Genomic DNA, 11,071 nt, shown 5'->3' on the forward strand with positions numbered 1-11,071 from the left:
ATCCGCTGATTATGTCGATAATCGTCTGGTTCGCTCCTAACTTTCCCCATCTGTTTGGGTAATTTACAAGTTGTCCAGCTTGGAAAATCGAGTCAGAATTTTCGCGCACCACGACCGGTGGCGCGAGATCGGTCAGTAAATTGTTTACCGAGTCTTCCTTGCGAAGGACGGATGTTTCTGGGGCGAAATATTCTGCCTTGTGTTGCCTGTGCACGAGGTAAAAGTGTTGTTGGAGGTAACAACGTACTGTTGTAGGCAGGAAATAAACCTTGCGGAGGTGGAAAACAGGGATTCATATGCATGCCTTGCGAAGGCGTAGCAACATTACCACCGTGCGCCAGTGGAAAAGAAAATTGATTTTGGCCTTGCGCAGGCACAAAATTCGGTTTCATACTCGAATTGTTAAAATTGACTGGTTTTTTAGATCTTGTCTCTTTAGAAGGCCAAAAAATTTTTGTGCTGCCTCCGTTCTTTTCGATTGTTGCTGACAAGTCACTGCTTACGAATAGATGGCTGGAGGATGGCGGAATTTTTCGCAAAGTTGATTTAATAAATTTATCTTTAACATGTTTTAGCAAAAAATCCCTTCGCTGCTGAACTAAATCTGCGCGATGACCACATGTCATCTGAAGGAGGTCATTCGAGATTTTTTGATATTCACTTCGAGAAAAAAGGTCGCATAACTTTGTTTCGACTGCCTTCGTATCAGTCATTTCTACAGAACCAAGCCAAGAAACGAACATTCTAATTACTTGCTCTAAGGCTTCGTTTTGTTTAAGCAAACCCAAAGAAATTGCCGCGAAACCGCGCTCTGTGTAATGCAGGTTTAGAGATGTTTCATACGGTTTAAATTCCTCATTTGATTCTAGTTCTACGAATCCGGGGGTAGCACAATAATTTTTCTGTACATCTGAGTACCTAACGTCTGACCAACTCTCAGTTTCGAAATGCTGCAACTCTTTTAGTTTTTCTAAATAAGAGTGCGAAGTTTTCGGAATTGCGGGTTCCTTAACAACTGTATTAACAGGTAGTGAAAACTGCGCGTCTATAGCTACTGTAGGTTGAGATTCAGCTTCTGACCCATTAGTTATAGTTGGTTGTTGAATCGCCGCGTTCGTCGGTTGATAAATGGTTTGTTGCAAGTCCTCCATGTGATCAGTTACTTGTTGCGGGTTCGCCGCGTGATCGTTTATTTCTTGCGGGGTCGCCGCGTGATTAGTTGATTGTTGCGGGTTCGCCGCATAAGAAATTGCCACGTCATTGTCTTCTTCAAACAATTCACCACTAATATTCGCGTCAAGAACATCGTCATCATCTTGATAATCATGAAGATTTAAATCTACGTTTCCTACCAATTCAGATTGAGAAGACGGCACTAATTGTGATAAAAAAGATTGAATGGAATTTACTTGCATTGTCAATCTATTTAGCAAATCCTGGTCACAAAATCGTTTAGAAACATTATTACTTGGATTGGAATCATCGGGAGCTTTACGCTTTTGAGCACTATTACATTGATTATTTTCCATCATATACTTTTGTATTTATATACGGACAGAAATATAATAAGATCACAATGAAATTTCAAACGGAAAATCCGTTAAAAAATAAAATTACTCACCAAATTTTCGGACTGTGCTGCACAGGTCGAAAATCAAACGCCAAATGTGAAGCGCGGCGATCGTGTCTCGCATTTTATGCTGACACTTCTCCTACCAGGTGTGAAAGAGACAAACCGTCCAAGTACGTAAGAGCAATAAGGACAGAAATATACTCAGTGTTGCCACAGGATAAAATGTCAAACGCTACTCTCTCACATACATAGGCTTCGAATAACGGCACAGTTTTTTTAATACACGTTTTTCATTGACTTGACCGAAAATCGAATCGGCTCTCGATACAAGAAGTAGACGACCTTCTAGTATATTTCGGGGATTATCTCAATGCGATTAAAGAATAAAAGCAAATACTTCTTTATAAGATTTTTAATCAATATAGTTAGAATACAATGACTACGAAGCACTGAACAATTCCGACTTTTGGTGATAAAAAAAAAATATTTCCTCTTGTTCACTTTCTTTAGAAGTGTATAGTGTCGGCTCTGGTCGTTATAACTTTACCTGCAAGAATGGCACATATTAACGTGGAGCACACAAATACACAAGCATTGCATGTTTACACATTGCACATAGAAGGAATAATCACAGGTAATTACAAAAATAGTTATTCATACTAATTATTTATAGAAGGAATAATCACAGGTAATTACCAAAATAGTTATTCATACTAATTATTTTGTGCAATAGAGAATATTTGTATTGTATTGAAATATTTTTTCCATGCTAATGTAGAATACAAAAACGAAATAGCTGCAAATTTATCTATAAACTTATATAACTAAACTTAAACTCACCTTATGTGAGATATGTGAGTGAATATTGTTGGTACTGCATCTCTATGTAATATTTTTGTTTGGTATCCTGCTCGATAGAAAGCAAGATACATCGAAATGTAATTAGCACAGGCTTAAATAAGGAGAAGGCGTCCTTCAGAAGAGAGAATTATCTCGTTTCATGGTCTGAATCTAATTGTTTCTGTAGCGTGTGACCTACCTAATAACCGCCCTCTGTAGGGTAATCGAGGCAACCCACCAAAGTGTATTTGCCAACGTGTACTGACGTTTCTCGCCGTTTCGTTAGATGGCGCGCGTCGGGCGTGCGGGCTTTGCTCACAAGTACTTATATTATTATTACAAGGCACGCCCTCCCTCGCGCCCCGCGCGCGCCCTTCTACGTCCCGCCAGTGGGCTCGGGACCTTTGACCATATAGGATGTGTTAATGTGTACTGTGCGTTTTAAGTCGAACTGTGTTACATTGTAGTTTTTTCTGTGCCGTTAATTAATATTAAAAGTAGTTCAAGAAGGAACAAGGCCTTTTACTGCTCACGCCCGCTACAACTGGACGCCCAACGTTGTGGATTGAACTTCGTGTTTGAAGCGAACACGCGTTCCCTTTGAGAAATGCCGCCGAAGAAAAAACGACAAAGCGCTGGGAGCGCCGACAACACTTTGAACGACAGCATCACAATGCCACAAAGTGCATTAGAGGCTATCCTCGCTACGTTGCAGCAGTCACAGCAGGATTTTTGCATGCAACTTTTGAGCGAGGTGCGTTCATCAACACCCACCGCGCAACCCGACGCGGCCGCCATTGCTGCTGCCGCCGCGGCCGCCGCTGCCGCCGCGGGCGGTGCTACTACTGTAAGCGGAAACCTGTCGCAATGTAGTGCTCATTACAGCGGCTCACCAGAAGAGTCGTTGGAGAATTTCGTGGACTCCGTCGAGATATACAAGTCGTGTCTGAACGTGTCCGACGAAAACGCTTTGCGTGGATTTCCTATGCTACTGACGCATAGCGCGGCTTTATGGTGGCAAGGTGTTAAAGACAGCACGTACACATGGAAGGATGCCCTACTCAGGTTACAGGGAGCATTTGGAGAACGTCGCCCCCCGTACCGTATTTACAAGCAGTTGTTTTCCTTGGTACAGGCTGAGGAGAATACGGAGTTGTTCGTCGCGAAGGTACGAGCACTTTTATCTCGCTTGCCCATAGACGATTTAAGCGAAAAAGTGAAGCTCGATATGACCTTCGGACTCCTAGATAGGCGAATAAGAAAACGCGTCGACCGAGATTGTTTGAACAGCTTCGATGATCTGCTCGTCAGAGCACGTAATATTGAGGATAGTCTGAAGGAGTCTAATGTTCCAGTCCGCGAAGAAACAAGTTTGTCTGCGCGCAACGTCGCCGGCTACAACTCGCCGCCGGCGCCGCCCCCCGCGTGCGCCGCCGTCCCCGAGAGTTTTGCCGCCCCCGCCGCGGCCGCCGACCATCGCGCTTCGACGTCGTGTTTCGTGGAAAAACATGTAACTCATTCTTCAGACAGGCCTAAGCGTTTGTTTTGTGTCTATTGCAAACAGAGTGGACACGTCGTTGCAGATTGCAAAAAGTTAAAATCAAAAAGTGATACTACACCGGTTATATCCGATAGTGATAAGAGTGATAACGCGATTCGGTGTTACGGTTGTGGTGCGAGTGGCGTAATTCGATCTAAGTGTCCTACGTGTAATCCTGACACGGGTCAGGCCTTTTACTCGCTCACGGCGTCAACATCAAACGAGCTTTCCGCGCCGCCGCTTCGTCCACCCCGCGTGGACGCGCGGGCGCGTAGCGTCGTCATCGAGTCATCACAATCACTTCGTGACGTCACGCATGGCGCAAGGTCGCGCATGCGCGGTGACGTGGACGTTGACTCCAGCTTCGGCGCGAACTCGCGCGCCGCCGCCGCCGGTGGCCACGCCCACTTGTCACCCGCGCGCTACGTCACGGGAGTTAACCCTTCGCACGCCGACGAGTGTACAGCGGTGACAGGTAACACGTCGTTGTACGGCGTTTCGGAACATTCAAGTGAGTTTTCTAAAAATGATTGTTTTAGCGATGTTGGTAATAATATTTTGTCTGAATGTGTTGTAAATGTACAGGACAGTGAGGCCTTCCGCCGCCCTATTTTAGATATAAATGTAATAGGAGAGCGTGGGACTGGATTGGTGGATTCCGCAGCTAAAACTTGCGTGGCTGGTCACACTCTGTACTCTGTCCTGATAGAAAAGGGTCACTTACTTACGCCGTGCACACAAATTGTAAAACTTGCTGACGGTGTGAGTAAAGTATTAAATGTTACCACGAGGTTAGAGGTGACACTTAAACACAAAACTTTGATGGTAGATTTTTTAATTTTCCCTGATGCGAAAAGTAACGAAACGTTACTCGGTATAAACTTTTTAAAGAAATTTAATCTCGTTGTAGATTTTGGTAACGCTAACTGGTACTTTGCTGAACGTAGTCAGCTAAAGTTTGACTTGCAGTTTGAGAGCGTGTTGTCACCTCCTTCCACGTGCGCTGCGATGGACGTCCTCCGGGGTGATGGGGTAACCTTGCCTAGTGGTGAACAACGTGAGGAGCTTGCCCATCCCTTTATCGAGAAACAAGATATTAGCAAGTCGGTGTTGCGTAGTGTTTCGCCTCATAAAAAAGAGCTTATGCGCACGGAGGAATGTGGGGAAAATAGAAAGACTCAGTTGGGTATGATGGGCCCTGTCGTTATTAACGCTCTTACGCGAAGTCCCAGGGAATTGCGTCGAGCGCAGCTAGATGACCCGGAGCTGAAAAAGGTTATTACTGTTTTGGAGAATAGTAAGTTTGTGTCTAATAATGTCAAGCGTTGGACAGGAAGAGGATACTTCATGCAGCAGGGAGTGTTGTATAAGTACAGCCCTGATGTTGGCAAAGGGGAGCCGCAGTTGGTTGTTCCTGCTAGTCTCCGGCCAGACATCTTAAGGGAGTGTCATGCGCTAGCTGGTCATAAGGGGCTAGATAGGACATTACATAGGGTCTCACAGAACTTTTATTTCCCAGGTATGCGTCACGTCATTGCAGACTATGTTACGGCTTGTGCTTCATGCCGACAGTATAAGCCTGGAAATGAAAAGGCTTCTGGTCTGTTACAGGGACCTATTTTGAATCAGAGAGAAGTCTTAGTTGACTTGTTTGGTCCGTTCCCTCCGAGAGAGCAGGGGGAGAAGTGGATTTTGATAGTAGAAGATTCTGCGACTGGAATGGTGGAGCTTTATGACTTGAAGGAAGGTACTTCAGAGGCCTGTGCTCGCGTCTTGATAGAAGAATACTTTGCTCGTTATGGTTTTTCATGTCGCATTGTTTCGAGTATGGAAGGTTTTGTGCCTCGTATCACTCCTTATTTGAGGAGTTTTCTTAGTTCTTTGGTGTCTGTGAGGGATCAAGCTGAGATACAACAGGATAAGCGAAAAGGCTACGTCGATAGGTCTTGCAAGGCAGGAGAGGTATTCTCTATAGGTGATGAGGTGTTGGATAAGTTCCATGTATCACAGCTGAGTCGTTTTCGTAATAGGGATGATACGCCTCCTAGTCCAGAAGTGACAAGACGTCCCGGGGGTCGTCCTCGTGCGTGTGTACCCGTGGTGCGAGTTCATGAACGTGCCTGTTCTTATGAACTCGAGGGGGAGAGTGTAGCGTGTGACCTACCTAATAACCGCCCTCTGTAGGGTAATCGAGGCAACCCACCAAAGTGTATTTGCCAACGTGTACTGACGTTTCTCGCCGTTTCGTTAGATGGCGCGCGTCGGGCGTGCGGGCTTTGCTCACAAGTACTTATATTATTATTACAAGGCACGCCCTCCCTCGCGCCCCGCGCGCGCCCTTCTACGTCCCGCCAGTGGGCTCGGGACCTTTGACCATATAGGATGTGTTAATGTGTACTGTGCGTTTTAAGTCGAACTGTGTTACATTGTAGTTTTTTCTGTGCCGTTAATTAATATTAAAAGTAGTTCAAGAAGGAACAAGGCCTTTTACTGCTCACGCCCGCTACATTTCTTAATTTCTTGTTTCGTAAATTAGGATATTTAGGAAATCTGGAAAATACAATATCTTTATGTAATCTTCATCCAAATCGGAAACAGGTCGAAAAATAAATTAAACGTGAATAGAATAACGCAACATGTAGATGTTACATTCAAACATAATATTATGTTATCGATATCAAAGGACAACACTACTTATAATACTTTGGGTACATGATCTGTCAAAGCTGATTAACGTAAAATGTGAAATCAATTATTTGTACAAATGTGACGGCTTTGCTGAAAATATGCGTCTGCATCGTGTTTAGGGCTCAATAAACTTTACAAAAACCAGACCAGGTAATGTATTTCTTGCACACAAACATGTATTATGTGGTCGATAACTTACCCATGGTGAGACATTGTTTGATCGTTCTCCATTATAACACCCATTCTACTCTCACAACCAATAGCTACGCAAGCCATGGTTCATAATGAATAACTATTTCACAGATTGTTTATATAAAAAGTTAAAATAATGTCCCAAAACACCAAAAAACTAACGGCAGGTTTGGTATCCAGCTGACTACCACAACATCTCAAAACGGTAAACACTGACGTTCTAGACAGCGGTGTTTGTCTATGTTTGTTTCTTTTTTCCACAGAGATTGTTGCCATAGGGAAGAAAGAGAGCTGTGATAGTTTGATCGTCACTCTAAAATATTATCCGTCTATTCTATACAAGGTCTTTGCCTTTTTCCAATGTATTTTTCATTCATTTTTATTATTTTATTATTTTGAGATTGGTGATATTGGTGTGGTTTTGTGGTGTTGATTGATTGCGCTGTTCACAGTGGAAATTAAATATTTTTTTACAATCTAGGTAGTATTTCCTGTCTTATAAGTGTGGTTCTTTCTGATCATGGTCTGATCTGAAAAGTTCGGCAGTACTGGAAAAGTGATTATATCCTCTTGAGTGATGGCAACAGATGTGTTGAACGTAGCCCGGCGAAAGCTGAACCAAGCACTTGGTGAAAAGTCAACTAAATATTTCAACCACATGAAGCAATGGTTCCGAATGAGATTAACTAAAGAAGAATTTGACTCTGAAGCCCGTGCTTTGCTGAGTGCGGATCAAGTGCATCATCATAACGAGTTTTTGTTGGCCTTGTTGAATAAAGTTGAAGGTTTAGCGGAGACGTCAGCGACAATAGCACAGGAGAAGGCAATATCGCACAACCGGCACTCTAGACGACACAAGAGAAGTTCCCGCACGTCTGAAAAGTCTAATTTCGAACCGGCTGACCTTTTGGAATATTTACCACCAAACTCACCCCCAGGGGCTGGGAGTGATGGAGTAAAATATGCTGTACAAGTATGCTTGTTTAATTTCCTTTTAAATGGATATTTGGTTGTTGCCATTGTCAAAAAAGTCCCTCCATGTTTGTAAATCTAAATCTCTTTAGTTTTGTCTACTCATTAAGCCGGTTGGTAGAACCATTATTCAGTTTTAAGTTTCTATCATTTCATTGACCAAACCATTGCTTAAGGGTTACAAGACAGCACCCACAAGGCTCCCATGATCACGGAAGGTGTTCAAAGCCCCGTAAACAAATGGTATCATTGAAAGTTAATAGAGATTGTTTAGTTTATATAATGTAATATTTATATTTTTTGCAGGAGATCTTTCTGCCAGATCATGCCCTTGTAGTGGGTAGGTTCATGTTGGCCGCCTGGGAACTTGGACTTGAGGGAGCTGATGATGATGCTGCCAACATCATCGTGGTTGCTGTGCAGAACTTCCTCAAAAATGTCATCAGCGCTGTTATATCACAACGTAAAGGTATATCCATTATAATTATATCCTCGTAAGGCAACACAATAGTTAAACAATGGGATTTGGATTTTAAAAGGACTTTGGGCCTTACAACCATATACTATGTATAATTGGATGTAAGGGGCTCCAAATGACACCTTTCGGAGCCCAAGCCAACCTCGCCTGCACAGTGTACATCCTGCTGTTCAACGAAAGAGGCTCTGGCGACCCACCAACATGCACTGGACCAGCGCTGTGGGCTTATGGTCCAAACCCCCCCAATATGACCTTCTTGGGGGAGGCCTATGCCCAGCAGTGGGCGTCGTACGGCTGATAATGATGATGTATAATTATTCATAAGCTGGTCCCAAAATACAGTCATTCACTTACAGTGAGTAAGAGAAAGGGAAAGAGTTATTTTTAGAAGTGTCTAACTAAATTAAAATTAGTGCTGCCATTATTGGTGATGTTATTTAGGATTAACAATGACATAAACTAATGGCACGCTATTATGGCTGTTTGGACATAATAAAATACAGCAATTCACTTTGTTAATGTAGTTACTCTCTCTAACTGCACCTTTCTACGGTCTATCAGATCATATGACACGGGGAGGCATTCCATCCATATGTGGTCTTCATTCCTCCCCTTTGAACCGCTAGATTTGCTTCCTCCTTCATTATACAAACTGCTATAGAATGGAATTCTCTTCCTGCGTCATTGTTCCCCTAAACTATAATTTGTGGATTTCCAAGGTGAGAGTGAATATGAATAGGCATTATATGAGTTTGTGTGCTCCACCTTAGACCACATCTCTGCTTAAGACCAGGCTCAAACACACTCAAATCTTTTAATGAAAATAAAAATGTTTCAAATGAATTCCAAACTTGACTAATTGAGCAGGATGAACTTCAAAACGGCCATCATAATGTGCTGCTAGTTTACATATAATACAATACTTAAAATATAAGTGCAATAATATTGTTAAAATATAGTATGATAAATATAAATTGTATATTATGTTGTCCTCTCTACCCTGCAGTTGCAGTGCCCTTACTGGGTCCATGTTGACACTATAATACTTACTTCTGTATTTTTATAACACCATAATTTGTACGAACACATGGTTGACCGATCGTCGTGGAGATCCTTGGGGGAGGCCTATGCCCAGCAGTGGGCGTCATACGGCTGTTGATGATGATGGTCGCAATAAAACAAAAATTTCTATTTCTATACACAAACACATAATAACAACAACTACATGTTTAGAACATAATTTCTTGGATTTTCCTATATCTATTACAGGCTACAAGATCCGTAATAATCACTTGATGTACGATATTGGTGGCGACATCCCTAATATGTGGTTGCGTAATTCAAGTAAGGTGTACGACCCACAAGGAGAAGGTCGGGTGAGTGTGGACGATGGGGTAGACGCCTTGGGACCTCGCTGTCCGCCAACCATCGACGAGGTGGAACATGCAGCTGCCTTTGAAATTGCTTGCAGGTAACAATAAGTTTTTTTTTTAAATGTGATTTAATTAATAAGTGAGCCGTCATATCGGACCGCGAAAACGATGGCATAAGGAACTCAATGTTTATAAGGCCTTAGGGTTTGGTTAGAGTTAGGGTTATGGTTAGGGTGGGCTTAGGGTTTTAGGCTTTTAGTCCTGTACTCGCTACACGGTAACCGCGGCGTCGACCAATAGTCGTTCGTCGTCTATCCACGTAGATAGCATTCGCTAAGTTTATTGATCGAAGCCCACGATGTAATTCGCGCTGCGCGCGTTTGTCATGCAGACCCTGCTGGACTCTAGTAAAGAATAAAAATACTTATAGAGAATTGAATTATTAATGATAAAACCTTTTTATTTCTATTTGCTACAAAGGCCCATAATGATAAAATCTTTTAACGTAGCTTAGTCCTGCAGTATGGGCTGATAATATAAAAGAAATAAATAAATCTCTTTTACGCGCAATCTATCACCTTTGGATAATAAGCACTTCTTGTGGTGAGGTATCATTTTAGGTAAACGACCAGTGTCGCTTCCTATTCTGGGCCTTAGTTGGCTAGAACCTGCGGCAGCCTCCTTCTTAGTCTTAATAAATCTAAAGGTGTGTCCAAACATTGAGCAACAAGAGCGCGGCAGCAACACGCGGCATTTGTAGGACACATTTCTGCCGCGCTCTAGTTTGGACAAAGCCAACTAATGTTTGCGCGGCAGTACTGCGCGGCACAACCAAGATATGCCGCGCGCTTCTGTTGGCATCAGAACTAAAATGAAAGCGGTCGCGTGCGTCGTCGACGTCCAAACACAATTACTGCCGAATGTTGACTAAGAATGCTCGCGCGCGGCAGCTAGCCAGAAGCGTTCGCGCGCGGCTGTCGTCTACACAGAGCGCGGCGGGCCGCGCGCGGCAGCCGCGCTCGATTGCCGCTCGATGTTTGGACACACCTTAATGACAATTTGTCTTATGCGAAATGGTATTTTGTTTCAGTGTGCCGTCAACAGAGTGCAATGACGAAAAGTTGACCATAGATGAATTTTACAACACTCTACTTACACATAGAAATGTTATATCATGTCATTCAGTGTATGCAGTGAATATGGAGCGGTTAGCCTGCATGTTAAACCACCCTAGCTACTAGGTGTATAAAAGGTAATATTTAAGTAATTATAAGATTGTATTTTAAACTTGTGTAATTAATTACCTACCAACTTTTATTTAACGCCTTAATTCACAAAATAATGAGTAAAAGATGACAAATCATTAGCGAATTTTGAATTAAAACGTTGGCAAATGTAGAACTATACTACTGCGT

General features: G+C 42.9%; 1 protein-coding gene across 1 annotated transcript; it reads left to right on the plus strand.

Annotated features, from left to right (window-relative positions):
• Positions 1-7,194: 7,194 nt before the first annotated feature.
• On the plus strand, positions 7,195-10,943 carry LOC126366318 (transcriptional adapter 1-like). The gene is made up of 4 exons (XM_050009427.1): positions 7,195-7,806; positions 8,112-8,274; positions 9,553-9,754; positions 10,747-10,943. Exons 1-4 carry the CDS (start codon positions 7,411-7,413, stop codon positions 10,895-10,897), a joined length of 912 nt encoding a protein of 303 aa, XP_049865384.1. The 5' UTR covers positions 7,195-7,410; the 3' UTR covers positions 10,898-10,943.
• The last annotated feature ends 128 nt before the right edge of the window (positions 10,944-11,071 follow it).

This window comes from Pectinophora gossypiella, chromosome 4 (assembly GCF_024362695.1).
Source record: "Pectinophora gossypiella chromosome 4, ilPecGoss1.1, whole genome shotgun sequence".
Taxonomy (NCBI): Eukaryota; Metazoa; Arthropoda; class Insecta; order Lepidoptera; family Gelechiidae; genus Pectinophora; species Pectinophora gossypiella.

What these genes read in the sequence shown, in the direction of transcription:
- LOC126366318 (XM_050009427.1), top strand. Translation starts at nt 7,411, where the DNA reads ATGGCAACAGATGTGTTGAACGTAGCCCGGCGAAAGCTGAACCAAGCA. An exon ending in GAGTAAAATATGCTGTACAA is followed by an intron (nt 7,807 to 8,111) that starts GTATGCTTGTTT and finishes TATTTTTTGCAG; the next exon opens with GAGATCTTTCTGCCAGATCA. An exon ending in TGTTATATCACAACGTAAAG is followed by an intron (nt 8,275 to 9,552) that starts GTATATCCATTA and finishes TATCTATTACAG; the next exon opens with GCTACAAGATCCGTAATAAT.